Genomic DNA, 16,816 nt, shown 5'->3' on the forward strand with positions numbered 1-16,816 from the left:
CATCCCAAGTGATAAGACTTCGATTCGATTGCCTATTAATACAAATGTTAAAGAAAAAATGCTGATAAGAATTAGTGAGCAAGTCAGGCCTAAAAAGGGAAATTTTTAAAAATCTCGGGTTTTCGGGTAAAATTAAAAAAAAAATAAATTACCTGAAAATTTAAATTTTTCATATTTTTTCAAAAATTTCACAGCATTCGAAGTTCGAGAAATCCAGTTTGCCAAACCCTTAAATGTCTCACTCGACGTCGAAGCGACGAAAGGTTATCAAGAAAGACCTCTTTGTCCGTACTTCTCATCATCATCTGCCAAACCAATCCACATTAAACTAAAATTTAATCAAAACTGGGATTTTTTCGCTCTCTCAATTCCAACATCGCACATGATTTTTCAAAAAAAAAATAGTAAATAAAAAATCCAAATCATACCAGAAATTGGAGACAAAAATTTCTTCTTCCGAAAAACTTGTGTCGTCTTCACTTCCGTTGATAACGTTCTGTGTCGTCATAGTCATAAAAAATTTCCTAACCAATCAACTTTCTGCGTCACGTAAAAAAAGAGGCTCGCAAAAATATTGCGTAGGACATTTTTTTTATAAATTAAAAAAATAAATAAATAAAAATTTATTGGCGATTAAAAAGAAATAAAAATAAAGTAAAAAAGAGGGCATGTCTTTCACACAAACAGACATTATCAATTTTTCTGAAAAAAAAAAATCAGTGCGTGATATTTTCGTTTTCCTTGAACATCAATGCAATATGCGTCGTTTCACGAGACCAGCACGAGTTAGATCAGACATTTTTTCAAGTTTTAGTTCATGAATAGATAAGGCGCGTGTTTGTTTTGATTTTTTTCTCTCCCTCGCGTCTTGTTATTATTGTTTGTTATTGTCGAAATTATTATTGTAATGTTTTGAATTTCTAAAAAAAAAAAATTATAGAAAAAAATTGGAGTTTTATGATGTCAATAAACCATCACAAAGGTCAGAAAGTTATCTTTTGAACGACGTGTTATAATATTATAAACGGATTTTCGCATGTTATTTATTACGTAATTTATTTTAAATTTATTTTTAATTAAAAAATATATTTTTTTATTTTTTTAAACAATTTTTTGTTAAAAAGTTTAATAAAAAAATTAAAAAATACCGTTATTGGTCACGTGACTTTAATTTGAAAAACCCGCGCACTTTTTTGAGACGAATAAAAGTGATAAAATAATTCGCCATTGCTAATTCAAATTAATTTAGTTCCAATTTTTGTTGTGCAGATGGCGTTTAAAAAATTACTTTTGCTAATTCGACGAGTCTTTGGAGCTGCGAGGCGTTCAAAAAAGTGCAAATACCACTGAATCGCCTCAGAACATTTTTTACCAATTTTCTGTGCTAATTTTAGGCAGAAAATCCGCAAAACTACTGCTCAAAAACACGATATCGTTGCAGTTGAACATTCCGCGCGTACTTTTCACGACGAAAACCCCGCAAAAGCGTGTTAATTCTGCGAGAAAAAGTGAATTTTCGGTCGCAGCATTTCTACCTACACACAACGCTCGTACACGGTAAAACAGTAAAAAAAGCAAAAAGCAGGACGAGAAAATGGCAGCAAGCACCGATCGGGCAGCCGATGACTCGCTTTATCCCATCGCCGTGCTCATTGACGAGCTGAAAAACGAGGATATCCAGGTAAATTGAATTTTTGTACCCGTGGAGTGATTCACACGCTAAACGTCGGTCGTACGGAGGTGTGCCGAAAAAAAAATCGAATCTTTCGCCTTGACATTTGTAGGGTAGCAATGATCTCATTAAATTGTAGCTGCCTGCTTGAATGCTCGAGTGAGATTGATTCGCGAGCATGCCGAGAGAATAATTATTATTTTCGTCGTCAATTGATTGCGATATCGTTATTGTTCAGTTATGTGATTGTTTTTGTCTTGTGTGTTTGTCTCGCGTTCGAAAACTATTTTTATTTGAAAATTTCTTTTCCGTCCACAAACATTTCGAGCACCGCGAAAAATGTCAAAATGCATGTTTGCGAATGCAGATCCTGATAAACCTCCGATTGTTTTGCAGCTCCGTCTGAACTCGATCAAGAAATTGTCGACGATCGCCTTGGCCTTGGGCGAGGAACGAACTCGCACAGAGCTCATCCCCTTTTTGACGGAAAGCATCTACGATGAGGACGAAGTTTTACTCGCTTTGGCTGAACAATTGGGCAATTTTACGAGTAAGTTTGAATTTTTTCATCATTTTTAAGAAAATTTCGTTAAAAATTTTTTAAAAAATTATTTTTCAGGTTTGGTTGGTGGTCCAGAATTCGCCATGTACTTAATTGCTCCGCTCGAATCGTTAGCAAACATCGAGGAAACTGTCGTTCGTGACAAAGCTGTCGAATCCTTACGCACCGTTGCATCCCAACACAGTGCCGCCGACTTGGAATTGCACGTTGTTCCCATGTTGGCACGTCTCGTGCATGGCGATTGGTTCACTTCACGCACATCCGCATGCGGGCTCTTCTCCGTTTGCTATCCACGCGTCTCTGCCGAAGTCAAAGCTGATCTCCGAAGCAACTTCCGTCAGTTGTGTCAAGATGACACCCCCATGGTACGTCGTGCTGCCGCCGGAAAACTCGGCGAATTCGCAAAAGTGGTCGAAGTCGAATATTTAAAATCGGATTTAATCCCGATGTTCGTTCAACTCGCCCAAGACGATCAGGATTCCGTTCGTTTGTTGGCTGTCGAAGCGTGTGTCAGCATTGCGCAGTTGTTGCAACAAGACGACGTCGAGCATTTGGTGATGCCAACGTTGCGTCAATGTGCGAGCGACTCCTCGTGGCGCGTTCGTTACATGGTTGCCGAAAAATTCACCGATTTGCAAAAGGCTGTCGGTCCCGAGATCACAAAGACGGATTTGGTGCCCGCTTTCCAATTTTTGCTGAAAGACACGGAAGCCGAAGTTCGCACATCTGCCGCGACAAAAGTCAAGGAGTTCTGCGCCAACTTGGATAAGGCGAGTCAAGAACAAATTATCATGACGCACATTTTGCCATGTGTCAAGGAGCTGGTTTCGGATCCGAATCAACACGTAAAATCCGCATTGGCTTCTGTCATCATGGGTTTGAGTCCCATTTTGGGTCGTCAGAACACGATCGAGCACTTGCTCCCACTTTTCCTTATCCAACTGAAGGATGAATGGCCCGAAGTTCGTCTCAACATCATTTCCACGCTCGATTGCATCAACGATGTCATTGGAATTCAACAATTGTCGCAATCTTTGTTGCCCGCCATTGTCGAGCTCGCCGAAGATTCCAAGTGGCGCGTGCGTTTAGCCATTATCGAGTACATGCCGTTGCTCGCCGGCCAATTGGGACAGGAGTTTTTCAATCAAAAGTTGCGCGATCTCTGTTTCAACTGGCTCAACGATCACGTATACGCGATCCGCGAAGCCGCTACCCTCAACATGAAGAAAATCGTTCAAACGTTCGGCACGACATGGGCCGAAACGAATATCATCCCACAAATTTTGGTCATGTACAAAAACAACAACTACTTGCATCGCATGACCTGCTTGTTCTGCATCAATGCGTTGGCTGACGTTTGCGGCGGAGACCAGATTAAGCGTTTGTTCTTGCCCACCATCAAAGTTTTGAGCACAGATCCGGTGGCAAATGTGAGATTTAACGTTGCGAAGACCTTGCAAAAGTTGTCGCCTTTCTTGGACCAAGCAACAATCGATGGCGAAATTAAGCCCATTCTCGAGAAGCTGAACACAGACACGGATGTCGATGTCAAGCATTTCGCTAATGAAGCCATGGCAGGCATTGCTGGTAAGAAATTCCCTCTTATCGATGCTGCCAAACTCTAACTTTGTCTTTCACTTGCAGCTGCTTAAATGATCAGTAAAAAAAAACAAAAGTAAATGCAGTTGAGTTGCGTATTATCAACAAATTATTATCTTTATCTTTCTAGACGACTTTTAATTATTACATTTAGGAAATTAAACCAAAAATCCCTCTTTTTTTAGAAAGGATTTTATTCCTTGTTTTTACTCTCACAAAAAAAAATGAAAATCCTGGAAAGTTGTTAGTTACGCTACTTATTTTTTATCCGAAAGCGCCTTCTGAAGAACATTTAATGTTAATTGGAAGGAATTCACACCTCTTTACTATATTTATGTTGCAACAATTATTATTTCGTATTGTATTTTATCAGTAATTTGCTATAAAATAAATAAAATTAATGATATAATAAACAAAAAAAAAATTACTAAGGTATGTAATAATAATATTAATTGATAAATAAAACAGAAAAATGTCTAAAAAAATTATTTTTTTTTATTTTAAAAATTTAGGTATTTAATTTCAATATTTAAATTTAATTTTATTAATTAATTAATGAATTAATTTTTTAAAAATTTATTTAAATTAATTAAAATTATTAATTATTTTAAATGATTTAATTAAAATAAATTTTTAAATTAATTTATTTAATCAAATTTTATTTAATTTTTTTTAAATAAATAAAATAAAATAAAATGAAGTTAATTAATTAATTAAATTAAATTTAATTTATATTTAAATTTTTAATTTATTTTTAAAAATGTTTTTAATAATTATTATTTTTTTTAAATAAGTTTAAAATTTTAATATCATCAAAAAATTTAATTTAAATTTATTTTTAATTTTTTTAATTATGTAATTTAAAAAATTTAAATTCAAATTAAATTAATTTTAAATTTAATCAAATTAATTTTTATTTAAAAAATTGCATTTCCTTCCATGAATGAATTTTGCAGTTCATTCACTTTCTCTCATAAAATTTACCGGTATTTGTATTTCTGTCGCACCGTGTGACGAAGACGAAGATTACAAGTGGCCCATTATATCGCATAAAATTATCTCCGTACGAAAAACGAAGTAGTCGGTGTCGAACAGTCGTGTGTTTTGCGCCTGTTTAAATTTATTATTAGAGGAAAATAGTTGTGATAATAATTTATTTAAATAACCGGCGTTCATTCACTAACAAAAACGAAAAATGAAGAAAAAGATTGGAATTTTTTGTGGAGTTGTTGTACTGATAATAGGTGAGTTTTTTTTCAAAGCTAAAGTAATTTAAATTAATCAAAAACGCGGAATTCAATCAATTGACCTTTGATCAGTGTAAACTTTGGAATTGGTTCGGGAATGCAAAATTTTTTTATTGAATTGGCCTAAATTTTTCAACTGATCAATATTTTTTTTAGTGAATGAGTGACAATATTGGTAAAATTAAATATTTAACAAATAAAATATTTATGAAACGAAGATTTTGTGAAATATTCATTACTAGAGTGCCCATGTAGAAAAATAAAAAGAGAAATGTGCAATTAATGTTCACACTTGAAAAAGTTCTCTCATCTCCAATTCAAAAGCTCTCACCTATTTTATGTTTTGTTATTTCTTGTTTTGAACAACAACAATCACAAATTATCTTCACTGCACACAAACCAGTGTAAAAGTGTTGTAGAAAAACTTTTACATTAAACCGTACAAATGAAAGTGTGTAACGAAAAATGAAACAAAAAGTGATTAGTAAAGGTCATCGTAGTCGATTGAGATGTAAAAGTGCATTTAATAATTTTATTGAAATTTTTTTCTAAGCAAAAAAAAAATTTACGGGGGAATTTTAAAGCAACAGTGTATGAGTAATATTATGTAAAAAAAAGTTTCCTCACGTCAATAAATTAATTAAATTAATATTTATTGTTATTTGTTTAATAGAAGTTATAAAAAACCGCATCTAGTTAATTATCATATAAAAGTTAAGCGAGTTCGAGACAGATCATGAGATTCTTGTTTAATTAGGATTAAATTGTACGTAAAAAGGTACTTTTCAGAGAGAAATTTCAGTTGATAGTTTTTTCATCATCGTCGGTTAGTTATTGATCGATTTGATAGCTATTTGTTGTTATTTCTTCTACTTCGATGAATATTTGATCTTTGTCATGTCATCATGATTAATCTTATCTTAGTTCACACCTGTTTCGTTGGTCACTTTTAGTTAAAAAAAAATAATTTTTTACTAAAAAATTGATGAATTTCTCTCACAAGAGAACTCCTCTTCACGAGGGTAATTATATGAAATATTTAAGTTTTGTTTTAAGAATTTTAATTTTTTTTATTAAAAAGAACTTTTTAAGCCATTTTTTTTAATTGGAATTTTTTATGACAAAAGAATTTTTGAGCCAAATTTACATGAGAATCGATTGATTTGTAGACAGACGTTCTTTTGTTTTTTTTTACATTGACATTAATTATTTTGCAAAGAAGTCTTATTTTACCATCGCAAAAGATTCTATTATAATTTGAAAATTTGTGAAAAAACAAAATTTGAATAAACTTGCTATAAAAATTTGTTGAATGATTTATAATTATATTTTAAATATTAATTTTTTTAAAAAAAATGTATAGATATTTAATATTTTTAAAAATATTATTAAATAAAAAAAATTAAAAATAAATAAAAATAAAATATTAAAATTAAAAAAATAAAAAAATTCGAAGAAAAAAAGCATAAAATTTTTACAAAAGTACCTAATCTAATTTATCTAATTTTATATAAAATTTAATAATTATTTTAATTAAAATTTATTATTATTTTATTTAATAATTTAAAAAAAAACTATTTAAAAATAAATATAAAATAAAATTTTATATAAAATTATTTAGATCTACTTACCCATTTTTTAATTAAATTTTTTAAAAAAAATCTTTTATTAAATTACAAATAATTTTTTTAACCTTCAAAAAAGGTACTTACCTAACTGCCATTATTTTCTGATGACGAAGACATCACTTCCTTACCACAAAAGCGTACTTTTCTCCGTACTTTCCCGCAACGCAACGCACTTTTAATATCATCACAGACAGTAAAAACAAAAAAAAACGAAACATTTGAACAAAAAAAAAATCCACACGACGAGACGTACATATCAAATAAAGTGTAATATATGTACATCAAGCATTGCAATGGTCTCTCCACAGCACTGCCTAGACACCACACACTTGTAAAAATATAAAACAAAATTCAGTATTAATCGGTCGGTTGATGTGTGAACACGTATTTTAAAATAAATACTGCAAAATTTACGTGGCACGCACGCCTTTTTGATAAATAAATAACAAAAAAAAAAAGAAAAATTTAATTCAGAAAGTGTTTAAAGCAAAAATTTTTATATTAAAATTTTGATATAGAAATTTGGTGTTGCACAAAATCATAACAAAACAACGAAGTTTATCAAATTTCACTCGTCGTGTTTGTTGATAAAGTTGGAAATAAATATTTATATCATCTGATAAGCTCAACTCGACAAGAGGAAAGAGATTATTCAAAACAAAACAAAAAAAAAATGTAACGTGTGCCAACTCAAATTCGAAATTGTGTATTCATGAAAGTTGTCGATAGCATTTACAATGTGCCTAAATTTAGAAAAACAAAAATTTATTTAATAGATTTCGAATGAAGAGTGCAAATTGTGTACAAAAACCCATGTTTACGGCATGCTTTGTTGTAGTGATAAATTGTATCAACAATAGAACGGTCTAAATTTAGCATGACCAACTGATGTTATCACTTTCTCGCATCTCTCGGGGGGTTATTCAACTGCTGCATTGCAAATTATTCCGATATCTTGTATTTGATGATCGCTGCTAGATAACTCTTATCTCTCGTTAACTGTCCATTCATGACATTTCACGTGCTTTCCGTCGTCGTTCGAGACTTTCGTTCGCCAAATAACGCTGATGATGCATCAATTAAGTGAATACCTACAAAAAAAAATTGACATAATTATTTAATGAAATACAATAATAATTAAAAAAATGCAAGGAAACAAAAAAAATAATGAAAATGTTATTTTTTATGCAATTAATTAAACACATGCAGATGACAAGCAGCACTCAAACAAGGGAGATACGGAAATAAAAATGCAATGTGTTTTCCGCTATCAAGTAACGCGCATATCAATAACGGATTGAGACAATTTGTAATTCAATAACACATAAACGGACTTGACGTGAATCATTTTCCAGTTGCTTCTATATTTTTTTTCTATAGAACATTTATAAAAAAAATGTGACAGGAAGTTATGAAATTGTTTTTGTTGCTGTTTGTTTGTTTGTTTACATAAAGGATCGTAATTTTTGTCACTTTGGAGGTTAATGCACGATGCAGTGAGATTTTAAATGACTAAAATGCATTTAAACCGGTTTCACTAGTTCATTGACAGATAAATTAAAATGCAATAAATTAAAATTTTTTACAGTTTTTTGGGAGAGTTTTTGATTTTTTTTTTAATTTGTTTTCATAAATTTATTCAACTTCTTTATTTACATTTATTACTCCTGAAATTTGATTTTTTATATTATTTAACATAATAAACAAAATATTTTTAACATTTTTTTGGGAGAGTCGCGGAATTAAAGAAAGTATATGATAAAATTTAAAAGATTCTTTTACATTACTTTTTTTTTGCAAAATCATTCTCTTTTATTTAAATTTATTAGATACTTCTTAAATTTATTTATTTTTTTATATTTTATTTAATTTGATCGAAGTTATTTATTTATTGATTTTTTTTTCAATAAAATATTTTTACAATTTTTTGAAAGAGTCACGTATTAAAAAAAATTAAAACTGTAAAAAAAATTATTTTTTTCGAAAATATATTCAAATTTTTATTTATATTTATTACTGCTGAAAATTTATTTTTATTATTTTTTTTAATTATATAATTTAATTTAATTTTTATTTAATATTTTTATAATTAATATCTTATAAAATAATAAAATTATTTAAAAATTTTAAAATTTTTTAATAAATTTTAAAAATAAAGTTATTTTTAAACAATAAATATTAATTTAAATATTTTTTTTCATTAATTAATTAATATTATTAGGATTACAATAGGTCTTCGGACCGCGGTGATGCATCCTCGAACCTAACCTAACCTAACATTAATTTATTTATTAAAATTTTTTAATTAAAATTAATTTAATTTAATTAAAATTATATTTTTTTATTAATATTTAGAGTATTAATATTTCTAAGAGGTTCATATTGTTTAATAAATAAAATGAATTATTTTATAAATTAGAATTATTTTCAATTAATTAAATTAAATTAACAGAAAATTAAAATTTATTAAAAAAATAATTTAAATAATTTTTAAATTTAAAATTAAATTAATTTTAAATAATTTTCAAAGTAGTTTTTTCATCAAAATCCATTAAAGGCAAAAAATCGTGATAAACTTGAACTTAAACTTGTCGCGTTATCTCACATGTAAAAATATTTTGTCACTTTGCTTCCGCCTAAATAACAATTTTTTCGTATGTAAAAAAATGCACTTACAAAAGGTCATTGTGACATGAATTGCAATAAAATTAAATACAAAAATAATTCACACCTGCAATTTCTTATCGTAGCAGCAGCAACAAATGAGAGACAAATCGCCAGCAATTTTTCTAGATTAGCACGTTCCGGTGCACAGCTTAAGTCATTTTGCATGGAAATTTCGTGATGGCACGCGATTATTCAAATTACGCAAGAGATGTGACTTTTCTATGACGCTCCTATCTGCGATGTCCTTGAATGTACTTGTCTGTTGCTGATATCTTGCCGATAGTAAAATGTCTCACAAACACACTATTGACACAGATTTGACACGTAAAATCGATAAAATTCAATCCAAAAAAGTTATTTATATGTGCTCTGAGTAAACAGGCGTTTTGTCAAGTGGCTTTGTTTGTGTTTGATGTTAAAAAATGGTAATTTTGTTGTAGATTCTGTTTGCGATGCGTAAATACAGCAGGTACGCAGTTGAGAGGAATGCAAAGAATTACCGGAAAGTATTGCCGATGACGTTATTGCGATCCATGGGAGAGTAAACAAATGGAAAGGGAACGTCCTTCGGACTAATGACGTCTGGTGCGAATCGCGAAGGGCAATTACAATCACTAAGATGCAGTTTATTCAACTTTGTATCGTGATTTCTTGATAAAAATGTGAGAATCTTACAAAAATTTTATCACTTAGAGGAAATTCCAATCAATTTTGATGATCTTAGCAACACAAAAATGTTTTTTTTTTGTTAAAATGAAACTAAAACTACCAAAAAATGTTGACTTTGCAACAAAAAACTACATTTTACTCATAAATCGATAGTTAATTGACCCCTTGACCATTAATAATGTAAGATATTTTCGGTTGATAGTCACATTTTTCGATCGTTAATTGTTTATGGACTATTGTTCGGCTCTTATCACACTTCGAAATCACTTATCAACTAAGCACATTATTTGTCTAGACCACATTTTTCAATAATTAAGTAGCAAATGTCGTTCCATATCAAAGAGCTTCTGTATCTAAAGCACATGTAAATGAGAAACAACTTTCAATGTTGCACAATTTCACTTTCATTTCAAATTTAAACATGAAATTAACCAACAAAAAAAATCCAATTACAGCCCAAAAGTGTATTTGATTACAAATTTTGGCCGAAAGCGAAACAATTTTTTAAATAAACACAAAACTAAACTTCCGACAGTATTATGAAAGCTGCCTGTAATCCAAGTAAGAATCGCTTTTTATCTCTAAATTACTTCTTTCCGTGTTAACAATTAAAACTACTCATCAATGCTGCAGGGAAAAAAGTCAGTTTTCAATGCAAAATGGAATAATAAATGTGGTTTTGTTCAACGGGTTAATGAAGTTGACCTTTTTTACGATTTATTGTCGTTAATATTTGATTTCAATTACAAGAATTAGTCGCCCGTGGTTTTTTCTTTGAGTTAGAATCGACATTTCTTTCGTAAAATGATGAGAGTTTTGCGTTTCTTTCGTCAAATTATCAATCGATTCCGTGATTCTTTCCGATTTTATCGCAATTTGTATCGGAATAATAAAGAAATCATTGTTACAAGTAAATAAAGTGATTAAAATCCGCAGTTGTACATCAGTTGCAATTGTGCCTTCTTTAGTGATGCTCCTCGTTCTTTTTCTAATTTTTCTTGCTTTTCTTCCAGGAGTCTGGGTTGGAAGACGACCAACCAGAGCTACACTCGATACCGTCCGTCTTCTTTTCTTCTATGGGTAAGTTTTGTATAAACGACAAAATTTTTGAAAAAATTCTTTGGATGGATTTATCGAAAATCTGAAATAAAAACAAATCAATTAAAAAATTTATAATTAATTAAAAATATTTTTTTTAATATAGGATTTTATTTAAAAATTTCAGTTTCAAAAATTTCTAAAAAAAAATATTATTAAAAAATAAATTAAAAATTTTAATATTTAATTATTTTTTTCAATATAAAAATTTCAATAAATATTCTCATTGAGTAAATTTCTGATTTTTTTTTAATTTAAGCATGCCAAATTTTGAAATTTTTTAATATTGAAAATTCATGCTTAAAAGTAATTTTAAAAAATTTTGCAGAGATCGGTATTTTTCAATTAAAATAAATCCTAAATCAATCAAAATTGCAATTTTGCAAAAATTTTATGAACATTGATCAATTATGTAAATAAAAATATTAATTTCTTTTAATATTTTTGTACAAATTTTTAGAAATTTTCGATTCAATTTTTTTTTTTGCTCTTAAAATTAAAGAAAAAATTTTAAAAAAGTCATATCATATTTTCTGTGAAAATCAGTCAAAATTCTAAAAATTTACAAAAGTTCTAAATTAATTTTTTAACTATTATTTTTAATCAAATTCAAAAATTATTTAAATTTTTAATAATTCTGTAGATTTTTTTTTAATATATGATTTTTAATTTTCGACATGCTATCTATAAATGTATTATTATTATTTTTTTAAATAATTTAATTTTTTTTTATTTCAGCACAAAATTCGAGGAACATCTCGACTACAGTTTAGATGAATTCGACAAAATTCCGGAACACGTAAAATTCGATCCGTCCAAACCGACATGTCTCTACTTCCATGGCTTCGTGGAAAAAATGACTGACGAACACATCTACGTGATAGCAGATGCCTATCAAACGCGCAACGATCACAATCTCATCATGGTAAATTGGCAGGAAATGGCCGATGGCTCGTACTTACTCGATGCCGTGCCAAACATGAAGAAAATTGGCAAAACGATCGGGCAAAAAATCGTCGAAATGACGCTAAACAAGGGCTTTCCGCTGCACAAATTGCACGTGGTCGGACATTCGTTGGGCGGACAACTGACGGGATATGTGGGTCGCACTGTGATACAACATTCCGACGGAAAATTGAAGGTGCCTCGCATAAGTGCTCTCGATCCCGCATTTCCGGGCTTCTATCCTGCCATCGCTGCGACACATTTGAGCTACAAAGACGCCGAATTTGTAGATATTATTCACACAGATGCATGGCTTTATGGAACGCCAACGAGCACGGGATCTATCGATTTCTGGCCAAATGCGGGAAAAACATTGCAACCGGGATGCCCACGACGGAATTACAAACTTTTATCAGATATTGGTAAGAAAACTGGATTTTCTTGGCTTTTTTTTAGGTTTTTTTTTTCGTAATTTCTCACATTTTTCTGATTATTATTTTATTTTTGCATGACCATCCATGTGTTTGTTGTACATATTGCATACTTTTGTGCCTTTTTATTTGTAAATATTTTCATGTTGGTATCTCCCTTGTAAATATTGCCTTGCATTGCCACACATCAGGTGGGTCACACATTTGTAAAAATCACGGCTACCTGAAAATTCAAAATTAAAAAAAAAATATTAGATTTGGCAGCAATTTTAGACCTTTTGAGGTAGTCCATCTTTTTTAGCTTCGAACCTCATCTAATTGTGTGTTTTTTGTACATAAATCATCATTTTTTAGACAAAGTTATGCTTAAGCTCTTATACAAGTCATTGAACCGTACTTTTGAAACAGATTTGTGCAGTCACAGGAGATCGTGGTTCTTCTGGGCAGAATCGGTGAAAAACAAGGAGCCGACATTCCATTCCGTCAAATGTGATTCCTGGAAGCAATTCAAGGAGGGAGTTTATGACGAGAAAGTTGGCGTTGTCCAAATGGGACTTAACTGTCGAATGGAGTAAGTTTTACCTTTATTTTTGTCAAAGCTCCAAATATAGTTTTTAAAAATGTCTCAGTTTTTTCGTAAAAAAAAATAAATATTACCAAAAATAGTATTAATGTTTCTTTGAAAAAAAAAATGAATAAAAATTGATTTGACAAAAATAAACAAATAAAAAAAATGACACATTTTTGGGAAAAAAATAAATCAATTAATTGTTTAATCGATTTTTGATTTAATTTAATTTAATTTTAATTTTTAATTTAACTTTTGATTCAAATTTAAAGAATTAAATAAAAATAATTAATATTAATTTATTTAAATAAATTATTTAAAATTAATTCTCAAAAATTTGTTAATTTTTGTATCAGTTAAAATTATTTTTTACTAAAAAAATTACAGAATTAATAAAATTTTAATTAATAATGAAATATTTAATTAAATAAATTAATAACTTATTTAAAAATAATTAAATATTGATTTATTTATTTGAATAAAAATATGCAATTAATTATTTGAAATTAATTTAAAAAAATGATCATTAAAAAAATTAAATTTAACGAAAATAATTATAAAAAGCTAATTAAAAAATTTAATTTAAAAAAAAATTAATTTAATTTTATTTTATTTATTTTTAGCGTTCCTCGCGGTGACTATTTCCTGCAAACGAATGGAGAAACGCCATTCTCTCGCGGCGAATCCGGGTATAAATATGAAAAACTTAAATAGCATTTTTCAATTTTTTTATTTTTTAGTCTTAATTATTATCATTATTTATTATAATTATTACATTGTTTTGTTACAAAAAAAAAAATTGTAAATCGTTAAAAGGACAATCTTTTATATGAACGAAAAAATAAACAGAAAAAATGGACAGTAAATTAAAAAATAATTAAGTAGTGAATAAATAAAAGCATCAAAAATGATCTGAAATTTTTTTGTTTTTTTTTTAATAATAAATTTTGTGGGTTGTTTTGTGTTAGAAATCGCTTTCATTCCTTTATATGGTAAACTGCGCATCGGATTTCGCTCATCACTCAGCGTTAATTTTCGCCATGATCGATCCATTGTCCATCAATTCAGAAGTATTTGTTCGGATTGGATTGATTTCTCAATGGTTTGTTGTAAACTTCGTCACCCTTCGCGAAGGTTCCGTCCCATTGCGTTGGCAAAACTGTCGTATGGCTCTTGCGTTCGTGGAAATTATCCGCTTGCGAAGCGTTGCGAGAGGGTTTCGTGTAAGTTTCGCCACTCGGTGCAAACGTGCCGTCCCATTGAACGGGAAGTTTCGTTGGTTCGCTGCAATGTCCGTAAAAGTTGGACGAGTTTGAGAGTAATTCGTGATCTTTTGTGCCTTTTTTGACCCAACGTTCACCGGGTTTCAGCTCGGGCAAGGGTTGTTCGGGCGCTTTTTGGAAAGTTCCGTCCCAAGTTGTTGGCAAGACAGTTGTTTCATTAGAATATCCGTGGATTGCACCGCCATCGGAATGAAGTTCGTGCTCCTTGGTGCCCTTGTAGATGACACGTTCGTTGTTGTTAGCTGACATTTTGATTTAAATTCACAATTTAAATGATTGATTAATCACTCCCGAGATATTTTTCACCTGCGTTGTGATCGGATCGCGGTTTGTAACGAAATGCCTCACAAAAATGTCTCGCAAAAGTTTCATTTTAGTTGTTTTGTATGCGGTAGTTACTCCTACACGAATGATTCGATTCGAATTAAACGCAGTGACGGAGTTAATTTCTGTAATAAATCTAAAAAAAATTATTTTTCATTAAAAAATTTTAGAAAAACTTAATTTTAAAGAAAAAACTTACCTTAGAATTTAAGAAAAATCTTGAAAATTTGTCACCATCTGCTGCCCTGAAGAAACTCAACTCCGCAGTCAAGCTAGCTATCGACACAAAAAACGACCTATTGTATGACACAACAATATGACGACATTGACGAGCCAAATACGGACAAAATCATGACTGAATTACTTCCAGCGCGTAAAAATAAACAAATACCTGATTTTATTTTTTATCTCAGAAAGTTCGTTCTACCAGACGATCGCTTTCCATGAGAAATTTGAACTCCAATGATGATGATGAAAGTCAAGTCCAAGGTATTTTCGGTCCCTTTGTGTGATGCCATAAGGTAGAAAAATAATTGAATGAATCATAAAGGTCACAAAATACTCACGTCGTCACGTTAATTCACTAGTCCATTGCCATAAAAGTCGATTCAGAATTTTAAATGAGGAAATGTTGTTTTCAGATTCTTAACCCGTTCGCCTAACATGGAAATTAAGGGTAAAAGTTGCTGCGTGGAGAAATGCGGTTGAAAAAAAAACATTAGCTGTGAATGAAAATAAATAAAATTAAAGATTTTTTATCAAACCTGATTTTTTTATTCAAAATTTTTGAAAAAAAAATAAAATAAATAAAATTCTTAAAGAATTTTTTGTTTAATGAAATAATAAAAAAATAATTTTAAAATTTAAAAAAATAAATTAAATTAATTAATTATTTTATTTATTTATTATTTAAAAATTTATTTCTTTAAAAATTAAAACAAAAGTTAAAATTATTTCTTAATCTTTTGTTTAAAATTTTATTTTGTGATTTTTTTTTAATTTTTAAATTTTTGCTTTAAATAAATTTTATAAAAATTATTTAAAAATAATAACTATTTAAATGAATTAAAAATGACTTAAAATTAAAATATATCAAAATGTTGAAAATTATTCATATTAAGATTTTTGATTTTTTTTTTTCATTTTTTTTATTTTGCTTCTTTAATTTTTTAAAGATTCATAAATAAGATTTAAAAAATTTAAATTTGACCCATAAAAAAACTCACGCACCTTTTCGCATAAATTTCTCACTCAAGTAATTCGCGTGCCAAGTACTTCACGTCGTTCCGCCCAGACAAATAAAAGTTCATATTCTTCACTTTCTGCATTTTTCTTCACTTGATTGCCTTTTTCCACTCATATTCTCTTTTGTCTTGCTTCTTTCTTTCTCATGCCGCCGCCGTCACCATTCGCGTACGGCAGATTACATGACTTTTCACTACTTGCTACTTTGCTCGTTCGCTATCCATGTGATGTAACCGTAATTTTGTATTTAATGCATAAAAACGTTTATGTCTGTAAATGATCGTGAACTTGATGTTGTTATTATTTTTTTGTTGTTGAAGTTGTTTTCGATCATGTTACTTGTTAATTGAGCTAAAACTTGCAATTGACTGTAATAATTGAAGAAAAACAGAAAGAAATGATTCGTGTTAATAATAATTGAAAAAATTAACAATGTTGTGAAAGCATAAAATCTAACCTTTTACCCGAATTTAAGATAAAATTAAAATTTTAATGAATTCATTTTTTTTTTTTTAGAAAAAATGTCTGTCAGCACGGAATTAGTGCAAAAAAAACAAGTGAACTTTCGTTTTGAAGAGAAGCTATCTGTAAGATTTAAATTTCGATCAAAAATTCATGAAGTAGAAAAAAACTAGTTGGTTAGACAGGAAATTTATTAGGTTACTAAACTTACAATGTTGCTCTATTTGGTTCTATTTTTTGCATTACTCTAATTAAAAATACATGTGAGCGACTATTTTGAAGGTTAAATACATAAGTTTTTACTTTCTAAACAAATAGGCAAGTTAAAAAATAATTAAATGAATATTTTAAAGCATGTTTGACCTAAAAACCTGTCATCTTCACATGTAAAATAAAAACACAAGTAAAAATTCATA

At 29.5% G+C, this 16,816-nt stretch overlaps 3 protein-coding genes across 7 annotated transcripts; 2 read left to right on the forward strand and 1 right to left on the reverse strand.

Moving 5' to 3' along the window:
- Nucleotides 1-1,320: 1,320 nt before the first annotated feature.
- LOC134829866 (serine/threonine-protein phosphatase PP2A 65 kDa regulatory subunit) lies at nucleotides 1,321-4,299 on the forward strand. Its single transcript, XM_063843154.1, has 4 exons — nucleotides 1,321-1,681; nucleotides 2,069-2,222; nucleotides 2,292-3,821; nucleotides 3,879-4,299. The coding sequence occupies exons 1-4, from the start codon at nucleotides 1,595-1,597 to the stop codon at nucleotides 3,884-3,886; spliced, it is 1,779 nt and encodes a 592-aa protein (XP_063699224.1). The 5' UTR covers nucleotides 1,321-1,594; the 3' UTR covers nucleotides 3,887-4,299.
- A 628-nt stretch (nucleotides 4,300-4,927) lies between these two features.
- LOC134829274 (phospholipase A1) lies at nucleotides 4,928-13,845 on the forward strand. 5 transcript variants are annotated; one of them, XM_063842293.1, is made up of 6 exons: nucleotides 7,060-7,390; nucleotides 10,508-10,605; nucleotides 11,058-11,124; nucleotides 11,881-12,509; nucleotides 12,873-13,089; nucleotides 13,710-13,845. In XM_063842293.1, the coding sequence occupies exons 2-6, from the start codon at nucleotides 10,584-10,586 to the stop codon at nucleotides 13,798-13,800; spliced, it is 1,026 nt and encodes a 341-aa protein (XP_063698363.1). In that variant the 5' UTR covers nucleotides 7,060-7,390; nucleotides 10,508-10,583; the 3' UTR covers nucleotides 13,801-13,845. The 5 variants fall into 5 exon arrangements, with proteins under 5 accessions (XP_063698361.1, XP_063698366.1, XP_063698363.1 ...); XM_063842295.1 differs by having other exon boundaries at nucleotides 7,060-7,383; nucleotides 10,500-10,605; XM_063842291.1 differs by lacking the exons at nucleotides 7,060-7,390; nucleotides 10,508-10,605 and adding an exon at nucleotides 4,928-5,077.
- A 305-nt stretch (nucleotides 13,846-14,150) lies between these two features.
- On the reverse strand, nucleotides 14,151-14,691 carry LOC134831844 (uncharacterized). Its single transcript, XM_063845667.1, has one exon. It carries the CDS (start codon nucleotides 14,616-14,618, stop codon nucleotides 14,151-14,153), a length of 468 nt encoding a protein of 155 aa, XP_063701737.1. The 5' UTR covers nucleotides 14,619-14,691.
- Between the last annotated feature and the right edge of the window lie 2,125 nt (nucleotides 14,692-16,816).

This window comes from Culicoides brevitarsis, chromosome 2 (genome assembly GCF_036172545.1).
Source record: "Culicoides brevitarsis isolate CSIRO-B50_1 chromosome 2, AGI_CSIRO_Cbre_v1, whole genome shotgun sequence".
In the NCBI taxonomy this organism is placed as follows: domain Eukaryota; kingdom Metazoa; phylum Arthropoda; class Insecta; order Diptera; family Ceratopogonidae; genus Culicoides; species Culicoides brevitarsis.